Below are 15,306 nucleotides of genomic sequence, written 5' to 3'. Positions count from 1 at the left end.
CGCGACCCAAGGCTCCCTGGGCACGCTGAACGGCGACTCAGTTTGTGTACCTGGGTTATGCAGGGCACCCACGTGTAACCCGACGACACAACCGGGCCGCGAACGCTCATGACAGCAGCTCGTCAGATTATGGCACTTACATGACACAACTGCGTAAACGCCCGGAGCCTTGCGCGCTCCCGACCCCCGCCTCAAACGGACGAGATTTCACATTCACAGGGTGGGAGGCCCGTGCCACCCCCCACCGGGCGCGTCCGACGATCAATCAAACACACAACCCCACTCTGACGATGTTTCCCACCTGAGCCCTGCCGATCCATGTGGTCTCTTCCCGCCTTCACAGGTGGCCTCGGCAACTTGTGGTGCCGCAATCATGTACCACAGTAGTGTACGCACACTAGTGTATAGTGTACACGACTCCGTACAGGTTCGGGTCGATCCCACGGGAATTAGTGTACTAATATGCCAGCTCTGATGCACACAGTTATGCTGCCTAGCACCCGAGGCGCTTGAGCAGGCCACCTTCGCCCGCCTTGCCAGTGCTTCGAATCCTCTTCCAAGGAGATATTCCACAGTAGGGTAAGCGGGTTCCTTCAAGCAAGCCCATCTTGCGCTTCGCGACCCCGGGCAACAAGAAGAAAAGGATTTGTAAAAGAAGGCAGGGGAAAAGAATCATCTGCGATGGGGTGGGGGTGGGCCCGATATTCCCGACAACCACTTACACGGGCCCACACATTCCCATACTGTGCTTCCGAAGGTTCCGATCAACACAAGCCGCGAGGCGGAGAGGCTCGTCGGCGTGGGCTTGCCCAACCAGACTCTGCCATGACGATGTGGCACACCCTCCCGCTGGTTCACAACGCAGCGGGTAGCCAAACACGACACCAGAAGCTTGGATATCTCTGGTCTATCTCGCCGCAAGCTGGTTGCTGCGAGATGCAAATCGAGATCCGCCTCTCGGATCTGACGTCACGGCACCGCTTGCGTCCGAGGCTGATTGCCGTAGGGCTGAACGGCGGCACCAAGCCACTGCCGTCGACATTCCAAAATGCCGGAACAGCCGCCCCGACCATTTCTGCGCAGAATAAGTGTAAAACTGCAAGGTACAGCCGCACTTTTCGAAAGGTAGGGAACAGCCCTGGCCGCGGGCCTAGATTTTCACAGAGCAGGTCGGCCCAAGCCGGAGCCCGAACCTGCAAGTCTCCATCTCTCGCCATCACCATCGGCCACGGCCAATACCTTCCCTTCCTTCCGTAGCTTCTGCAAAATCTGCACAACCCCACCCGCAGCCGCGGGATGCAAACTCTCCGGCACATCCCGGTAGATGGACCTGACGAGCTCCATCACGGTCCAGGCCCCATTCGCATTCCCGCTACCGTCCTTCACAGCCCCACCAGGACCTCCATTTTCTGCCTCGCTCTCGCCAGGCCTCGCCCCGCGGAGCGTCTGCAGGACCTGCTCCTCGCGCTGCGCGCGGTGCTGGATATACTCGGCGATCTTGCCCGGCCCGTCCGCGACAACGGCCCCGTGGCCGGGGAACGCCCGGCCCCCGCCGCGGCGGAACAGCCGGCGCATCCTCTCCAGGCTGGCCAGGTACTCGGCGAGGTCCTCGAACACGGCCGTGCCGTGGCCCAGCACGCTGTCGCCCGTGAACAGGACGTCGGACTCTGCCCCGTCCGGACCATCATCGCCATCATCCGCCTGCCGCTCCCACAGCAGGACCACGTGGTCGGCCGTGTGGCCCGGCGTGTGCACCGCGCGCACGCACGCGCCCTCCACGGCGAAGGTCTGCCCGTCGGCGATGTCGCGCTGGCCGGGCTCCGGGTGGCGCTTGAAGACCGGGACGCCCGGCCACGCCTGCAGGAGGTCCGGCACGCCGCCGGTGTGGTCGCGGTGCCAGTGCGTGAGGATGGCGCTGTCGATCGAGGCGCGCTCCTCCGCCAGCACGCGCTTGAGCGCGGCGATCCAGGACGGCTTGCCCTCGCCCGTGTCGATCAGCAGGCGGCGCGGCCCCGTGCCGAGCAGGTAGGTGTTGGTGCCCTGCAGCGTGAATTTGCCGGGGTTGCCGCCCAGGATGCGGATGCACCCGACGGCGAGGCGCTCGACTTCCGGGAGCGGGGGAAGTTGGGTGGCCATATTGAGTCCGGATGTGGTTGGTCTGAGAAGAGGCTGCGGCAGCAAGCCAGCCGCGAGGCGCATCGGCGAGTACGGCGCTGTGCTTTTGATACGCGTCCCCCACCCCGCCCACTGGTGGATGGCGGGACCTGTGTCCGGACCGCTGCGGGGTAGGTTCGGTCCGGCAGTGGTGGGTTGCCGAGCTGAGCTTTCGGCAGGCAGCCGGGCGGCGTGTGTCGGATGCGCAGGCAATGAATAAGGCACCGCAGGACGGCAGGTTTAATAGATCATTCAAAGCTTCCGATTGAGGCTTGAACACAGCAATGAACTCGAGTCAGCTGTACTTGACAGCCTCCTCCGATCGGAACTGTGGTCGTTGTAGGTCATTACCTAGCTACCTAGGTAATTCTGTGCTCTGTGAGAGATCCATGTGAAATGCGAATTGGCGAAACCATCGCACAGATAAGCGGCACCAAAACTGCAGGTGCCATGGTGGGACAGGACAGACGGCAGGCTAGCTGCTTGGTTCGTTCGCTCAGCTAGCTTCACGTAATGCCGAGGCTGATGCCGAGGCTGATGTCGATGCGGTGGGCAGTCAGCGGACGCGAGTTCCCTTGTCCCGTGCCACGCTACCCTTTTGGCGCCTGGAGCTGAGCGCTCCACCACTATCGATAAGCCTTGCAGGAACGACCCGATAAGCAATTTCCAGCCGTAGCCGTAGTGAACGGGTCTCGCTTCAGGGCCGGCGCTGCTGGACACCGCTCGGCCGATGCGAGAAGGCATGATTGCGCGCAACAATAGCTTCCGACTTGCTTGCCAAACCGATTGAATAAGTATTGTGCCATATGCCCCAATGAATGCATTGTTCTATTCTGACCACGTGAAGAAAGCCGCAAACTGTTTGCTGCCACGATCAAACAATTGGGCGTGCCTTGCCTTCGTCCCTGTCCCTTAACTTGGCGCATCCCCAGAATCATCCGACACGTTTAAGAGCGCCCTTCGAGCGAACCGACTGTCCCATCACCGACCCGCTTAGGGCAGACAACGACTGTCTTTTTGCGTGCTATACCATTATTCACGAGAGAACGGCACCGTTGTGTGATTTCCCGAGCTTCGACCGTTGGGCGCAGGTGCGGGAACCCGGAACGCTGGCAGTCCCGGCAAGACCTCCAGAACCGCGGCACAGCTCGCCGTCAATTACTCCTTGATACCCCTACTCCTTGATACCCCGTTGACCTGGCACGAGGGTCTCCACGATGTCTGCGCGGCCTGCCACTCCGGCGTCGCCGAAGAACTACAAAGTCAAGTCGCCCCAGCCAGGCCAGCCTATGTACGGCTGTGGTAAGTTAGACCGGTGTCCGTCCCGGAATCTTGTCGCGCCTTGTCGCTGACAACCACAGAACACCTGCAGAGGCTCTTCAACCAAGACCAAGCGACCACGAACACCTCGATCCAACACTACAAAACAATACTCCGTACCATCTTCGACACAACGCCGCTCATCTCCCAGACGGCCAAGGCGACCGATGGCCAGATTGTCACCTCGCTCACCCCTACATACCTCTGCCTGCAATGTCCCTCGACATTGACCGAAGACGATCGCATAAAGCATGGCAATAAAAAGTCGCACAGATTTTGTATGTACACGTCCCCGGCGCTTGGTGGGCTGGTCCTGGGTGGCCGGGTATCAACGGCTTACTGACCTGGGCATAGACGTCGAGTCGAGGAGCGGTGCTCTTTACTGCCAGATGTGCGATGATATCGTCTGGGACCCTACCTTTGAGGACCTCAGGATAAGGAAGATGGGAACGGGCACATTCTCCACGAGTATGTTCCTTCTTAGGTCCTTGTTCGCGGCGTCATGCACACGCGTTAACCCCTATCCTCGTCCTCCTTAGCCCGGAAGCGAAAACACGAAGAACTCTTCGAGGCAGCCGATCCCGTCAGGGACAATCCGACTTACATCTCGGCGAACACAACAGCAGCATCCTGCAAGGCCAACGGCCTGCGGGGCATCTACAATGCTGGGGCCACCTGCTACCAGAACGTCGTCCTCCAGAGCTTCATCCACAACCCGATCCTACGAAACTTTTACCTGAGTGACGGCCACCAGAGCAGCAACTGCGACACGCCGCATTGCCTGAGCTGCGCCATGGACGACATGTTCCAAGACTTCTACGCGTTGGAGAACACCAACGGGTATACGGCCGCCAACATTCTCTCCGGGTTTTGGATCAGCGAGAAGAAGGCGTTCGAGAACCTGGTCACAACCAAGGAGCAGGATGCACACGAGTTCTTCCAGTTCCTGGCCGAGGAGCTGCACGAGCGCAACGGCGACGGCAAGAAGCCCGAGACCGGCAGCGAGCACAGCTGCAACTGCATCATCCACCAGACGTACTACGGCAAGCTCCAGAGCACCACCACGTGTCAGAACTGCGGCGGCGTGACGAATCAGGTGCAGAGCTTCTTGGACCTCAGCCTGCCGCTGGAGAACCTCTCGCAGAAGAAGAGCAAAAAGGCCCCGTCAAGACCAAACGGCGGCGTGTTGACGTTGCAGGAGTGTCTCGACGAGGAGTACGTCAAGTCGGACAAGTGCGAGTACCGCTGCAACAACTGCAACTCGATGCAGCAGGCGCGGCGGCAGACGTCCATCAAGCGGTTGCCGAACGTGCTCGCCATCCAGCTCAAGGTAGGGCTCATCCCTCGTCCCCTACCCACCGCAAACGTGAAATACCGTGCTAACCGGGCCGCCGCAGAGGTTCGAGTTCAAGCAAGGCCGCAACGAGCGTGCCGCAAAGATCGACACGCCGGTGCAGTTCCCGCTTCAGCTCAACATGCTCCCGTACACGAACCGGGCTCGCAGCGCGCCCGAGTCCAAGGAGAACTACGAGCTGGCGCGCTCGTGCACGTACGACCTCCTCAGCGTGGTCGTGCATGTAGGGGAAATCGACACCGGCCATTACCTGTCGTATTGCCGAGTCGGCGATCAGGTCAGTCTTTTTTCTTTCTCTTCCAGCAATTTTTGTTTCTTGCTGCTGAGAGCCAGAGACACACGTACTGACGAGAAGGGGGGAGCCGTTAGTGGTTTGCGTTCAACGACCACAAGGTGGAGTTGGCGCAGAAGTCGGACGTGCTCAACTCGCAGGCATATCTTCTGTTCTACATTGTTCGATCGTTGTCGTAAGCGGGCGGGTTTATTGCGGAAGGGTAAGAGAGAGGTTGAATAGTTTCGTTTTGCAAGGGAGTCTGGGGGGTTCTTCGTTAATATGTTTACATAGACCGGGCCGGTCTGGATGGGGATTGGGGGAAATGCCATTCTCAAGGGAAACGGAATCATGCATGCGTTGTGTCGTTTCGCTGTTCTCCTTTCGAGCGCGGAGAGTGGTGTCAGTCTGCGGGCGTCTCGCACAGGCATCAGCAGACAGACATCTCTGCTTGTTTCGCGTCTACCACCCCACCCACCCCATGCGATGCTCCGTTGCGCATCCTTTCCATCCCCAAAACATGTATTTACATCGCCTTTTTCCCCGGGACCCTCGTTTGTTCTAACTACCCACCTACCTAGGTACCTACCAAAACAGCTTACCCCCTTCCACCACCTCCCCTTTCTCCGTCGGGGTTAAATTTAATACATCCCCCCCCCTTGAGATTCCTCTACCTCACCGCACCCGCCACCCCCAACAGCCGTCCGCCGCCGCGAAGTTGGCGTAGCAGTAGAACTCGTTGCTCAGCCCGCCCGCGTGCCGCGGCTCGTAGTCGGTCGTGCGCAGGCCCAGCGCGCGGTACAGCCGCGTCACGAGGGGCTCCATCCGCTCGCCCGTGCAGACGATCAGTTTTGTCGTTGGTTGGGGCTGCTGCTGCTGCTGGTGTTGCTGCTGGTGGGGGGCGGCATCGTCGCTGGAGGAGGAGTGGGAGGAGGAGGAGCTGGATGGTGCGGGTTGTGGTTGTGGCTGTGGTTGTGGTTGTAGTTGCGAGGGGGATGGTGGTGACGGCTTGGCGAGCCAGCGGACTGTGAGGGCCGCTGATAGGGGAAAGGGGGAGGCGGGGTTGGGTTGTTAGTTGTGTTTTCTCCGTTGTGTAAGGAGTACAAGGGGGGAAGTTGGGCTGGTGCAGCATACCTTTAGTCTGGCAGTCTTCGTTGAGGAACGGCGGATCACAGATAATGCGGTCGCAGGTGCCTTTCAGGTGGCCTTCATTAGGCGGTGTCAATTAGCTTGTCCATATTAAAGAAGATGAGAGCAATTAGGGAAATGACGGACTGGGCAGTTTCAGCGGCTGGGCGTAGTCGTAGAAGACAAACTCGGAGAAGATGGCGAAGCGGTTGTCGTGCTCGAGCAGCACGAGTTTTGGTTTAGGCTCATCTGAAGGCGCGGCGTTCTGCATGGTAGCATCTCGTCAGTGACCTGCCACTTCTACCACCTGCTTCCCCAAGCTGGGAGAATGTCTCGACGACTTGGGGAGAATAGGGGTCAGTCAACTCACCAAGATGTTCTTCATCGCCACAAACACACTGGGCGCCGAGACAGCGGCGATCGTCGTCTCTGCCGTAGCCCCATCAAGCAGCTGCCGTGCCAGCAGCGAGGCCGTCTCTTCCGCATACTACACAGGTGGTAGCCCACAACCACAGCAGTCCAGTCAGCGTCCACTGCAGAACACGAACGGCTCTCTCGCTCCAACGTTCCAAGGTTCTTGTCCCGAACCGTGAGACGCACCCAAAACTGACTCTTGTTCCAGTCTTCGGTAAACACGTCCATGGACAGCGGCTTCGTCTGACCGGCCGCATGCCGCTCCTCGGCTTCGGCCTGGAGCTTGGCGAACTGCTCGGCGCGGGCGTCGCGCTCGGCGTAGAACGCTTTCAGGGCGTCGAGGGTTGACGCCGAGAGCGTCCTATGGACATACATGACAAGGCCGGTCAGTATCATGATTTCGAGGAAGTGAGAAGAGCAGAGGCTGAGACGAACAGCTCTTCATCGTCACTCTCATGGTTGGTCATTTTGAATAGAGATTTGAGATTGATGGACGGGAATGGTTTGATGTGATCTGATGAATGAGGTCGCTGCTTGTGTGAGTGAGGGGCCAAAATTTTGGAGTGGATTATGGGGCTGTGAGACGGGCTGGATTGCAGCAAAATGGCTGCAAAACATCAGAGCTCAGCATCGAGAGCCGTCCACACAGTACACAGTGGTTTACTGCCCCGCAAGACCCCTAAGTGTTCTCAGAGGTTAATTCAAGGAAATAGCGTCTAGTTACATCGGTATGTACACTCTACGGTGTCCAGTCTGCTTCCCCAACGGCGAATGTCCAAGCCATCGCTTTGAATGGCCGCTTACTGGTCGTCCAGCACGTGAATGTATTTCTTCTCCTCCCGCATTTCCTTCTCGGTCGCAGGCGGCAGGTCGTAGAATGTCGAAGACCGGAATCCTTTCTATCACGGGCATCAGCAACGCTCCAACAGGGAGGGGTAGCACGAGCGCTTACCAGGTAATGATAAGTCCACTTGCTAATGTCGCTGGGCTCCATGCCCAGATCCTTGAACGTCTTGGCCGACGGGTCAATGACCTGGTCGATGAACTCGCGCTCTACCTCGTCGGCGGACATGATGTCCCACCAGAGGACGCGGTTGAGGAGGCCAGCTGTCGGCTTCAGGATCGCCTTGGGCACGTTGATGTGCCTCCGCTTCTTGTAGATTTCCCGGTCAACCAGCTCGGCGATCTCGGCCGTCGAGTAGTTGCGTGGGCCGTACAGCTCGAAGGTCTGCGACGCCGTGTTGTCGTCAAACAGCATCTTTTCCAGCGCCTCGCCAACATCGATGACCTGCAAGCCGCGTTAGAGCCTAGCCATCCCGCCCGTCCTGGTCGGTCTGTCACGTACGTGCACTGGCCAGTACCGCTCCTGCATGTTGTTCGCCGTGAACAGGTTCGTGACGCTGGCGAGCTTGAGCAGCAGTTTATCTTCGAATCCAAACATCGGGGCCGGCCTGACAATGGTGGTCTCGGGGAAGATCTCCCGCACCACGCGCTCGGCATAGCCCTGCAATCCGCGTCAGCAGGCTCCATGATTCATTCTGGACTGGTGGACCATTACCTTGGTGGCAAAGAACTCGGAAGTCGAATCCGGATTTGCGTTGTACGACGAAACGTGGATGAACCGGTCAACGTCGTACTTGGCAACCGCCTCCGCAATCCGCTCAGCGCCCTCGATGTGCACATCTTCGAGCGAGAAGTTCCTGAATCCGTCAGCCCCTCCTCCCACTCGAGATGAAGCGACGTCCCCGGCTCACTTGGTGGGATAGTTGCGGCCGATCAGATTGTAGACGACGTCGGAGTGCCTGACGCTCTCCTCGATCGACTGGGTGTTGCGCAGGTCGAATTCCTAACTTCCGCTCAGCAACTCGTTCCCCCCCACATACGTCGTCCCGAGGGCCTCACGGTGAACACAACGCGGCCCAGATCGCCGGTCAACTTGAGATGACGCTTGGCCATCTCCTCGCGGTACGGCACGATGACGGTGCATCCTTGCCTCGCTGCGCAATGGCTGGTCAGTTCGAGTGTCGAGACTGTCCGGAGCGGACGGTCGCACCTAGCCGGTTGACGATGTAGCGGCCCAGCTGGCCGGTGGCACCGAAGACGGTAGCTGTGTGCTCGCCGAGGGAGGAACTGGGGAGAACACTCGGTCAGACGCATTTTGGATGGCGAGAGGGAGTGGAGCAACGAACCGGCCGCCCTGGGTGCGCACAAGCGGCTTGCCGGTGCGCGTGATGTGCACGTCGGAAATGGCCCGGCGCTGCAGTGCGCTTCTCGCGATCTTGGGCGCCGTGGACCGCACGGCGGTCGGCAGGGAGGCCATGGTGGCTGGTGGTGGTTGTGGGATGTGGGATGTCCCAAGACGGGCTGCGTCGCAGTCAATTGAAGTTGAGCTGCGTTCAATTCAATGCGACCAAGCAATCGAGACGCTGCCCGCCGGCTCAGAGCTCCCGGCCCACCCTGCTAGTCCAAGCCAAGAACCACTGGAACGTGGCCAATCAGAGAGGAGGGATTCCACAAGGCAAGCGGCTTGCACAGGCCCTCAGCAAAGGTACGGTAAGGTAGGTACGTACCACGACCAGCAGGCTGCCCTGCCGCGTCAAGTGGGAGAGCTGGGCAGGCTTGTGGGCTCCTGCTTCCATCACCAACTCCCAGTCATCAACCAACTCTCCAACTTCCGGCTCTCCAAATCTCGCCCCCAGATACCCTGACGACCGCAAACGGAACACCCCGAACAAGGAAATTCACATCCAGATCGACACAAATTCCTCCTTCGACTGCCCCAATCCCTGCCAAACAGTCTGGCTCTGTCGGCGTCAAGATGAACGTCGACACCATCCCCGACTTCCTCGCGGAGCAGCGGGACAGCGCTCCCGAGGAGCTGCAGCCGCTCGTGCTCGAGTTCGAGACGCTATGGGAGCGCAAGCTGTGGCACCAGCTCACGAACCAGCTGATCGAGTTCTTCAACCACCCGGGCAGCGCCCCGCAGCGCTTACAGTTCTACAAGGTCTTCGTGCTCAAGTTCGCCGACAAGATCAACCAGCTCAAGCTCGTCGACCTCGCCCTGAAGGCGGCAACACAATGTAGAGGTACGCGTGGTCGCCATCCGACGCTCCCTGTGTTGTGCTGTGTTGTGCTGTGCTGTGCTGTGCTGACGGTGGGGTGGGCAGACAACCAAGAGCGGCTCTCCTTCATGGAGGCGGTCGCCAAGAAGGTGGACAACGAAGACTCGCAGGACGCCCTCGTATTCGCGACCATCGCCGTGGCGCGCGTGAAGCTCGACCTCAACGACCTGGACGGCGCGAGGAAAGACCTGGACCGGGCGGAACAGATCCTCGATAGCTTCGACTCGGTCGAGACCATCGTGCACGCGGCCTTCTACGGCGCCAACGCGGACTACTACCAGGCCAAGGCTGACTTCGGCTCGTACTACCGCAACGCGCTGCTCTACCTCGCCTGCATCGACATCAAATCGCTGTCGCCGGCGGAGCGGCGCAACCGGGCCTACGACCTGGCCATCGCGGCGCTGGTCAGCAGCAGCATCTACAACTTCGGCGAGCTGCTGCTGCACCCGATCCTGGACGCGCTCTCGGAGCGCGACGACGACAAGTGGCTGCGGGAGCTGCTCTTCGCCTTCAACCGCGGCGACCTGGCGGCGTACGAGGTGCTGGCGGACAAGATCCAGTCCAACGCGCTGCTGCTGCGGCACGGCCGCCAGCTGCACGAGAAGATCTACCTGGCGGCGCTGACCGAGGCCGTGTTCCGGCGGCCGCCGCACGACCGCGCCATGAGCTTCGCCACCATCGCCGCCGAGACCAAGGTGCGCATGGACGAGATCGAGCACCTGATCATGAAGGCGCTCAGCCTGGGCCTGCTGCGCGGCACCATCGACCAGGTCGACCAGGTCGCCCACATCGACTGGGTGCAGCCCAAGGTGCTGGACATGAAGCAGATCGACAACATGCGCCAGCGGCTAAAGGAGTGGGACTCCAGCGTCGACCAGCTCGGCAACTGGATCGAGCGCGTCGGGCAGGACGTGTGGGCAGCGTAAAGACGGTGCTGGGGAGTGGGGGGAGGGAACGGGGGCAGAATCTCTCAGACGCCAAGGCATTCACATGGACGCGGGTGTCTTGTGTATGATATATGCATCATAGACCTGGCGAGTCTGCCACGGATGATGAAAAATCAACGAGCTCCCTAGCTCAGCTCAGCCCGACGGAATATAAGCAGCTGTGCATGCTGCAGCCATTAGTGTAACGGGTATCAATTCCCCCTTCGCTTTGTCCTGCGTGCGTACTCATCCCTCGTTTGAAAACCCAGGCACGCCAAAGTAAACTCTCCGAGCTCCATTATTTAACCGCAAAAATTCAAACCAAGTGAAATCCCTCTCTATTCCCTCAGGTAGTCTTGACCTTCCCATTCCCCTTCCCATTCCCCTTCCCATTCCCCTTCCCATTCCCCTTCCCCTCCCCATCGCCGTCGCCGTCCTCCCCCTTCCCAAGCACAACCACGCTCGTCGCCAACCAGGCAGGCCACCACACGCACCACACGACCAGCGGCGAGTAAGTGCCGCAGACGTGCCAGCCGACGGCGGCCTCGCGCAGCACGGCGGCGACGCCGGCGCGCGAGTAGGCGGCGGCGGCGAGCAGCACGGCGGGCGGGCCGAGGGCGTGGAGCAGCACGGCTGCGGCGGCGCGGCAGGTGGTGGTGCGGCGGCTGCGGCAGGGCCCGGCGAAGGACAGCGGTGCCGCGAGCAGGCCGGTGAGCAGGGCCAGCGAGAAGTTGAGGGTCGCGAGCGAGGAGAGGAACATGCCGAGCAGGAGCAGGGAGAAGGACTTGACGAGCTGGTACTGCTGCGCGGTCGGGGCGTAGGTTTGGGTGAGGAGGTGGGAGAGGACGGAGGGCAGGGCGGTGTTGATGAGCGTGAAGGCTATGAAGAGCGGGGTGAGGATCTAGATGTGTGGCGCCGCGTGGTTAGTCCGGGAAAGGGGGAAAGTGGGTGAAAGGGCCGCGCGGCTAAGGTGGACTTACGCTTTCTGGGGCGTGGTTGAAGAGGTAGAGCGGGACGATGGACAGCGACTGGATCAGGGCGACCACGCCTAGCGGCAAGAAGAGGTCGCGCTCCACGGTGGGAGTGGGAGGGGGAGTTGTGGTGGTGTCGGCCTTTGATTTCGACGCCGCCGCCTCGGGCGCCTGGCCACTTTTCACCCAGAGAGCTATGGCCATGATGGTGAAGTTGGCGGCCACCAGCATCGCGCTGGGCAGGTAGGTGCCGATGCTGACGAAGCGCTCGCGGTGCATGATCAGGTAGAAGAAGAAGCTCTGGTGCAGGTGCTCCAGCAGGTTGTTGAGACTCCGGAAAGTGCCCTCGATGACGCGGCCCATGGCCATCTCATCCTGCCAGCCCTCGCCAAATGGCTGCAGTGTCACCGCGTCGACGTGGTACGGGATGAAGCTGCTGTGGGGCCCGCTGGGCAGGCCGAGCCCCTGCTTCAGCATGCCGCGCAGCATGGTGCGCAGCCGGTCCGAGTATCCATTGTCATGCCGCCACATCTCCTGCAGCGCAACGCCAATGCCCATCTGGCCGCCGGCGATGTGCACGACCGAGTTGATCAGATCCAGGTTGGGCAGCTGGCCGTTGACGCCGTCGTAGACGATGTGGACGCTGTCGAAGCGGCTCTCCTGCGCGTAGTCGATGGCGATCGCGCCCTGCAGCAAGCCGGCTTTGAGCGGCAGGCTGGCAACGCGGGACGGATCGTGGGCGTCGTGGTAGGCATCAACCCAGGCCTGCGGGCCGGCAATGCTGTCCGGCGTCAGCACCAAGATGATGTCCTTGGACCACAGCGACCAGCGCTTGAAGTAGCGCAGCAGGGTCAGGGCGAGCGGGACGCCGTTGCGGTTTATCTCGTGCTTGACGTTCTCCCAGGCGGCCACCAGCACGATGGCCTCGGTCGCGTCGCCCCGCGGCGCCTGCAGGATCGCGTAGAGGTTCTCGCCCGCGTAGGTGTGTCCGGCGGCATGGTACGTGAAGTTTTGCCGGGCCGTCTTGAGGCCAAGACCCTTGACGATGGGTTCGAGCTTGTCGTTGATCCTGCCGTTCGTCAGCCGAGAAACCAAAGCGCAATTTCCCTTTCTCCTGTTGTCCGCGCGTACTCGGCGTTGCTCTTGCCCACCAGCGCATTCACCTCGTGTTTGTAGGCCCGAAACACATTTTGGTCGCTGCCGCTAAAGTACGTGTGCACCTGGCCGGGCAGCAGGGCGTTCTCCGAAATATAGGTCCTCCGCGAGTACTGGTCGAGCGGGAGGAGCAAGAGCCAGGCGACGCCGACGACGATGCAGAGCAGCGACAGGTACGGCGGCAGCTTCAGGATCCGCGGGTCGCGCCGCAGCTGCAGCGCGCTGGCTGTCGCAGCATTGATCAGCTTGCCGGTGCCATGGTATCGAAAAGGGGCAGAGACTCACACAATAGTCGCGGCATCTTTAATTGCCTGCCGGATACCTTGGCACAGCTCCCCGTCGTGCAGCCTGTGGTTCTGGCTGGCGGCTACTCGGATGATGGAGAACGCTGCTTATAACAGGTGAATCTGTATTCCGTACCTGACGGATATTATCAGGGGCCTTGTTGCTCGCACTGATGTTAAGCGAGCAGCGGGACAGGCCAGGGGTGTGCAGGGAAATGCATGAAACGCGGGAGCGCTAACCGTTTCCAGCCGCCGAGTGGTAACGTTACGGTACCCGCCGGTTTAAGGTTGTTCTGCCGTCAATGACGAATTGGGCAACAGTTGAGGTCTGGGCGTGTGAAATGTGAAGAGGAACAGAGAGGAAAATCCGTCATGCAATCCATCATCATAGCAGTACGATATGCATCAATGTTTCTACAAGGAGAACGTCCCTGCTCGAGAAGCGTGGCGCATGCCCGGCGCCCTCAAGGCCCCAATCGCTGGCTGTTGCCCATCAAGCCGGGAGCAACCACCGGTGTTGCTCCCAGATTCGACATGGGTAACACGCCGAACCGCCCGTGCGTCTTCTGGTCCACACTCACGTAGTGCGGCAGCCTGCCCAGAAGGTTGAGCCTCCCCTCGATCCAACGCAGCACCTTTTCCGGCGGTGCCAGGTACTTGAGGAGCCCCAGTCCACCTGTGTGTGCAAGACTGATTGTCAGTAATCGGCCCAGTCCCTTCTAAAAGGCAGGGGGGCAGGGGGGTAGGGGGAAAGGTAGCAGAGGCATACAGATATACCCGACTGCTAGCCCACACAGATGCCCCAGCGCACTTGTCTTGGGCCACAACACCATCGTGACTACCAGAGCCGCAAGCGGAGTCGCCCAGACTGGGAAGCTTTGCCCGGCGATGACGAAGTAGGGGTGGACCCGATGCATGCGGACGGCCTCGATGGCAGCCAGCAGGAAGGCCCAGATGCTACAGCCAGCGTGGGCCGTCAGTTCACTCGCTACTCCTCTTCCCAGAGCAGGCAGGCCGAATTCCTCGTTGTGCCGACTTACCTAGCTCCCATGACGGGTGAATGCAACCCCAACACATACTTCTCGGCTCCGACGTACAAGAGAGCCGGCAAGGTCGACAATGCTAGTCCCGCCATGTCAGCCCCCTGCAGAACCGCTCCTCTCCGCTTCATGAAGGCTGGCAGACTCACGGCCGATAAACAACGCCAGCGTCGTAAGCGTGCCATGCTCGCGCTCAAACATGTCCAGCATCGGAGTGACAGACACCAAATTGACAATCAAATGGAACATGTCGGTGTGTATGAGCGGGTAGGTATTCGTCCGATATACTGCGCGCGCCCAGGAATCCCAAGTCAGTCAGTCAGCTTCTCAGGTTGCCAGAGACGAAAATAACCCCCAGCGAACAAACAAACGGCCAAGGCAGCCGCCCCAAGCAAGGCAGGGGCGGGACGGGACCTACACGACCCAAACCCCAACTCATCCGGCGCCAGCGCGCCCCACGCCCGCACATCCCACCAGTTCCCGAGCAAGATCGCCGCGGCCTCGAACAGGACTATCGCCGCCACGACCAGCCGCGTGAACAGCGGCAGCCGGTTGACGTACGAGTAGATCCGCTGGAGGCTGAGCCCCGGCGTGTTGACGGTCGGCATCCTGGGCCGCTAGCGTGCTTGGGCGACGTGGCCACCTCTCTCCGACGAGAAGCCTTCCTGCTACGGGCACGGCCCCTTTGTCCTCTCTGCCTGAGGGTGTAGCTGGCGGGGATGCGGCCGCAGAGACGAGACACGGTCTTGCGGAGGCGGGAAGGAACGCGCTGCGCTGGCGTGCCGAACCGGGGATGGCAGAGGGAGGGTTCGCAGATTCGAGCGCGGCGAGATCACGGGTAGATGATGGGGAAAGTTAGGTGAATCCGGGTTGTCGTGTTTCTCATTGCATTAGTGTATTCCGTCGTGCGTTTGTCGTCATTTCGTCTAAAAGCAAGGAACAGACATTGACCCGAGACCAAAGTTTTCGATACTGGGCACCAGGCTGGCCAAGCACAGGACAACATGCCAGTCAGCGAACCGTGGACAGGGCAGGTTTCGCATCAGCCATCGTTATCACGCGCTTATCGCAGACTTGAGACTATTGGCGCAGGGGGTTAAAAGAATTCCCCGTTTGATGCATAGACACTTACACGAAACTCCAGTTTACTCCATAGTTCAAGTATGC

At 60.2% G+C, this 15,306-nt stretch overlaps 6 protein-coding genes across 6 annotated transcripts; 2 read left to right on the top strand and 4 right to left on the bottom strand.

The window, feature by feature from the left end:
• Positions 1-917: 917 nt before the first annotated feature.
• Positions 918-2,352, bottom strand: THITE_2116634 (uncharacterized protein). The gene has a single exon (XM_003653998.1). It carries the CDS (start codon positions 2,197-2,199, stop codon positions 1,159-1,161), a length of 1,041 nt encoding a protein of 346 aa, XP_003654046.1. The 5' UTR covers positions 2,200-2,352; the 3' UTR covers positions 918-1,158.
• Positions 2,353-3,232: 880 nt separating this feature from the next.
• On the top strand, positions 3,233-5,713 carry THITE_2116631 (ubiquitin carboxyl-terminal hydrolase-like protein). Its single transcript, XM_003653997.1, has 7 exons — positions 3,233-3,456; positions 3,516-3,752; positions 3,829-3,942; positions 4,014-4,804; positions 4,872-5,105; positions 5,198-5,322; positions 5,681-5,713. The coding sequence occupies exons 1-6, from the start codon at positions 3,372-3,374 to the stop codon at positions 5,297-5,299; spliced, it is 1,563 nt and encodes a 520-aa protein (XP_003654045.1). The 5' UTR covers positions 3,233-3,371; the 3' UTR covers positions 5,300-5,322; positions 5,681-5,713.
• Positions 5,714-5,774: 61 nt separating this feature from the next.
• Positions 5,775-7,108, bottom strand: THITE_2052159 (uncharacterized protein; the record flags this gene model as incomplete). The annotated part of the gene is made up of 7 exons (XM_003653996.1): positions 5,775-6,012; positions 6,106-6,136; positions 6,234-6,293; positions 6,375-6,492; positions 6,598-6,714; positions 6,828-7,002; positions 7,077-7,108. The coding sequence occupies 7 exons, from the start codon at positions 7,106-7,108 to the stop codon at positions 5,775-5,777; spliced, it is 771 nt and encodes a 256-aa protein (XP_003654044.1).
• THITE_2116621 (uncharacterized protein) lies at positions 7,080-9,086 on the bottom strand. The gene is made up of 9 exons (XM_003653995.1): positions 8,831-9,086; positions 8,695-8,771; positions 8,544-8,638; positions 8,396-8,487; positions 8,200-8,341; positions 7,987-8,145; positions 7,594-7,929; positions 7,366-7,540; positions 7,080-7,171 (listed from the first exon to the last, which is right to left on the bottom strand). The coding sequence occupies exons 1-8, from the start codon at positions 8,959-8,961 to the stop codon at positions 7,442-7,444; spliced, it is 1,131 nt and encodes a 376-aa protein (XP_003654043.1). The 5' UTR covers positions 8,962-9,086; the 3' UTR covers positions 7,080-7,171; positions 7,366-7,441.
• A 130-nt stretch (positions 9,087-9,216) lies between these two features.
• THITE_2116616 (uncharacterized protein) lies at positions 9,217-10,862 on the top strand. Its single transcript, XM_003653994.1, has one exon. It carries the CDS (start codon positions 9,460-9,462, stop codon positions 10,687-10,689), a length of 1,230 nt encoding a protein of 409 aa, XP_003654042.1. The 5' UTR covers positions 9,217-9,459; the 3' UTR covers positions 10,690-10,862.
• A 26-nt stretch (positions 10,863-10,888) lies between these two features.
• THITE_2155002 (uncharacterized protein) lies at positions 10,889-15,108 on the bottom strand. The gene is made up of 8 exons (XM_003653993.1): positions 14,558-15,108; positions 14,289-14,426; positions 14,140-14,221; positions 13,869-14,056; positions 13,609-13,775; positions 12,792-13,060; positions 11,670-12,729; positions 10,889-11,590 (listed from the first exon to the last, which is right to left on the bottom strand). Exons 1-8 carry the CDS (start codon positions 14,745-14,747, stop codon positions 11,036-11,038), a joined length of 2,649 nt encoding a protein of 882 aa, XP_003654041.1. The 5' UTR covers positions 14,748-15,108; the 3' UTR covers positions 10,889-11,035.
• Between the last annotated feature and the right edge of the window lie 198 nt (positions 15,109-15,306).

The sequence above is a fragment of the Thermothielavioides terrestris genome, chromosome 3 (assembly GCF_000226115.1).
Source record: "Thermothielavioides terrestris NRRL 8126 chromosome 3, complete sequence".
Classification (NCBI taxonomy): domain Eukaryota; kingdom Fungi; phylum Ascomycota; class Sordariomycetes; order Sordariales; family Chaetomiaceae; genus Thermothielavioides; species Thermothielavioides terrestris.
The sequence above is the reverse complement of the archived record's forward strand: the minus strand, read 5'-3'. Positions and strand labels throughout refer to the sequence as shown.

What these genes read in the sequence shown, in the direction of transcription:
- THITE_2116621 (XM_003653995.1), bottom strand. Translation starts at nt 8,961, where the DNA reads ATGGCCTCCCTGCCGACCGCCGTGCGGTCCACGGCGCCCAAGATCGCG. An exon ending in CTACATCGTCAACCGGCTAG is followed by an intron (nt 8,639 to 8,694) that starts GTGCGACCGTCC and finishes GCCATTGCGCAG; the next exon opens with CGAGGCAAGGATGCACCGTC. An exon ending in TGGGCCGCGTTGTGTTCACC is followed by an intron (nt 8,488 to 8,543) that starts GTGAGGCCCTCG and finishes AGCGGAAGTTAG; the next exon opens with GAATTCGACCTGCGCAACAC.
- THITE_2155002 (XM_003653993.1), bottom strand. Translation starts at nt 14,747, where the DNA reads ATGCCGACCGTCAACACGCCGGGGCTCAGCCTCCAGCGGATCTACTCG. An exon ending in TCACCCGTCATGGGAGCTAG is followed by an intron (nt 14,057 to 14,139) that starts GTAAGTCGGCAC and finishes CGCTGGCTGTAG; the next exon opens with CATCTGGGCCTTCCTGCTGG. An exon ending in GTGGGCAAGAGCAACGCCGA is followed by an intron (nt 12,730 to 12,791) that starts GTACGCGCGGAC and finishes GACGAACGGCAG; the next exon opens with GATCAACGACAAGCTCGAAC.
- THITE_2116631 (XM_003653997.1), top strand. Translation starts at nt 3,372, where the DNA reads ATGTCTGCGCGGCCTGCCACTCCGGCGTCGCCGAAGAACTACAAAGTC. An exon ending in CCAGCCTATGTACGGCTGTG is followed by an intron (nt 3,457 to 3,515) that starts GTAAGTTAGACC and finishes TGACAACCACAG; the next exon opens with AACACCTGCAGAGGCTCTTC. An exon ending in TGCTCGCCATCCAGCTCAAG is followed by an intron (nt 4,805 to 4,871) that starts GTAGGGCTCATC and finishes GGGCCGCCGCAG; the next exon opens with AGGTTCGAGTTCAAGCAAGG.
- THITE_2116634 (XM_003653998.1), bottom strand. Translation starts at nt 2,199, where the DNA reads ATGCGCCTCGCGGCTGGCTTGCTGCCGCAGCCTCTTCTCAGACCAACC.
- THITE_2116616 (XM_003653994.1), top strand. Translation starts at nt 9,460, where the DNA reads ATGAACGTCGACACCATCCCCGACTTCCTCGCGGAGCAGCGGGACAGC.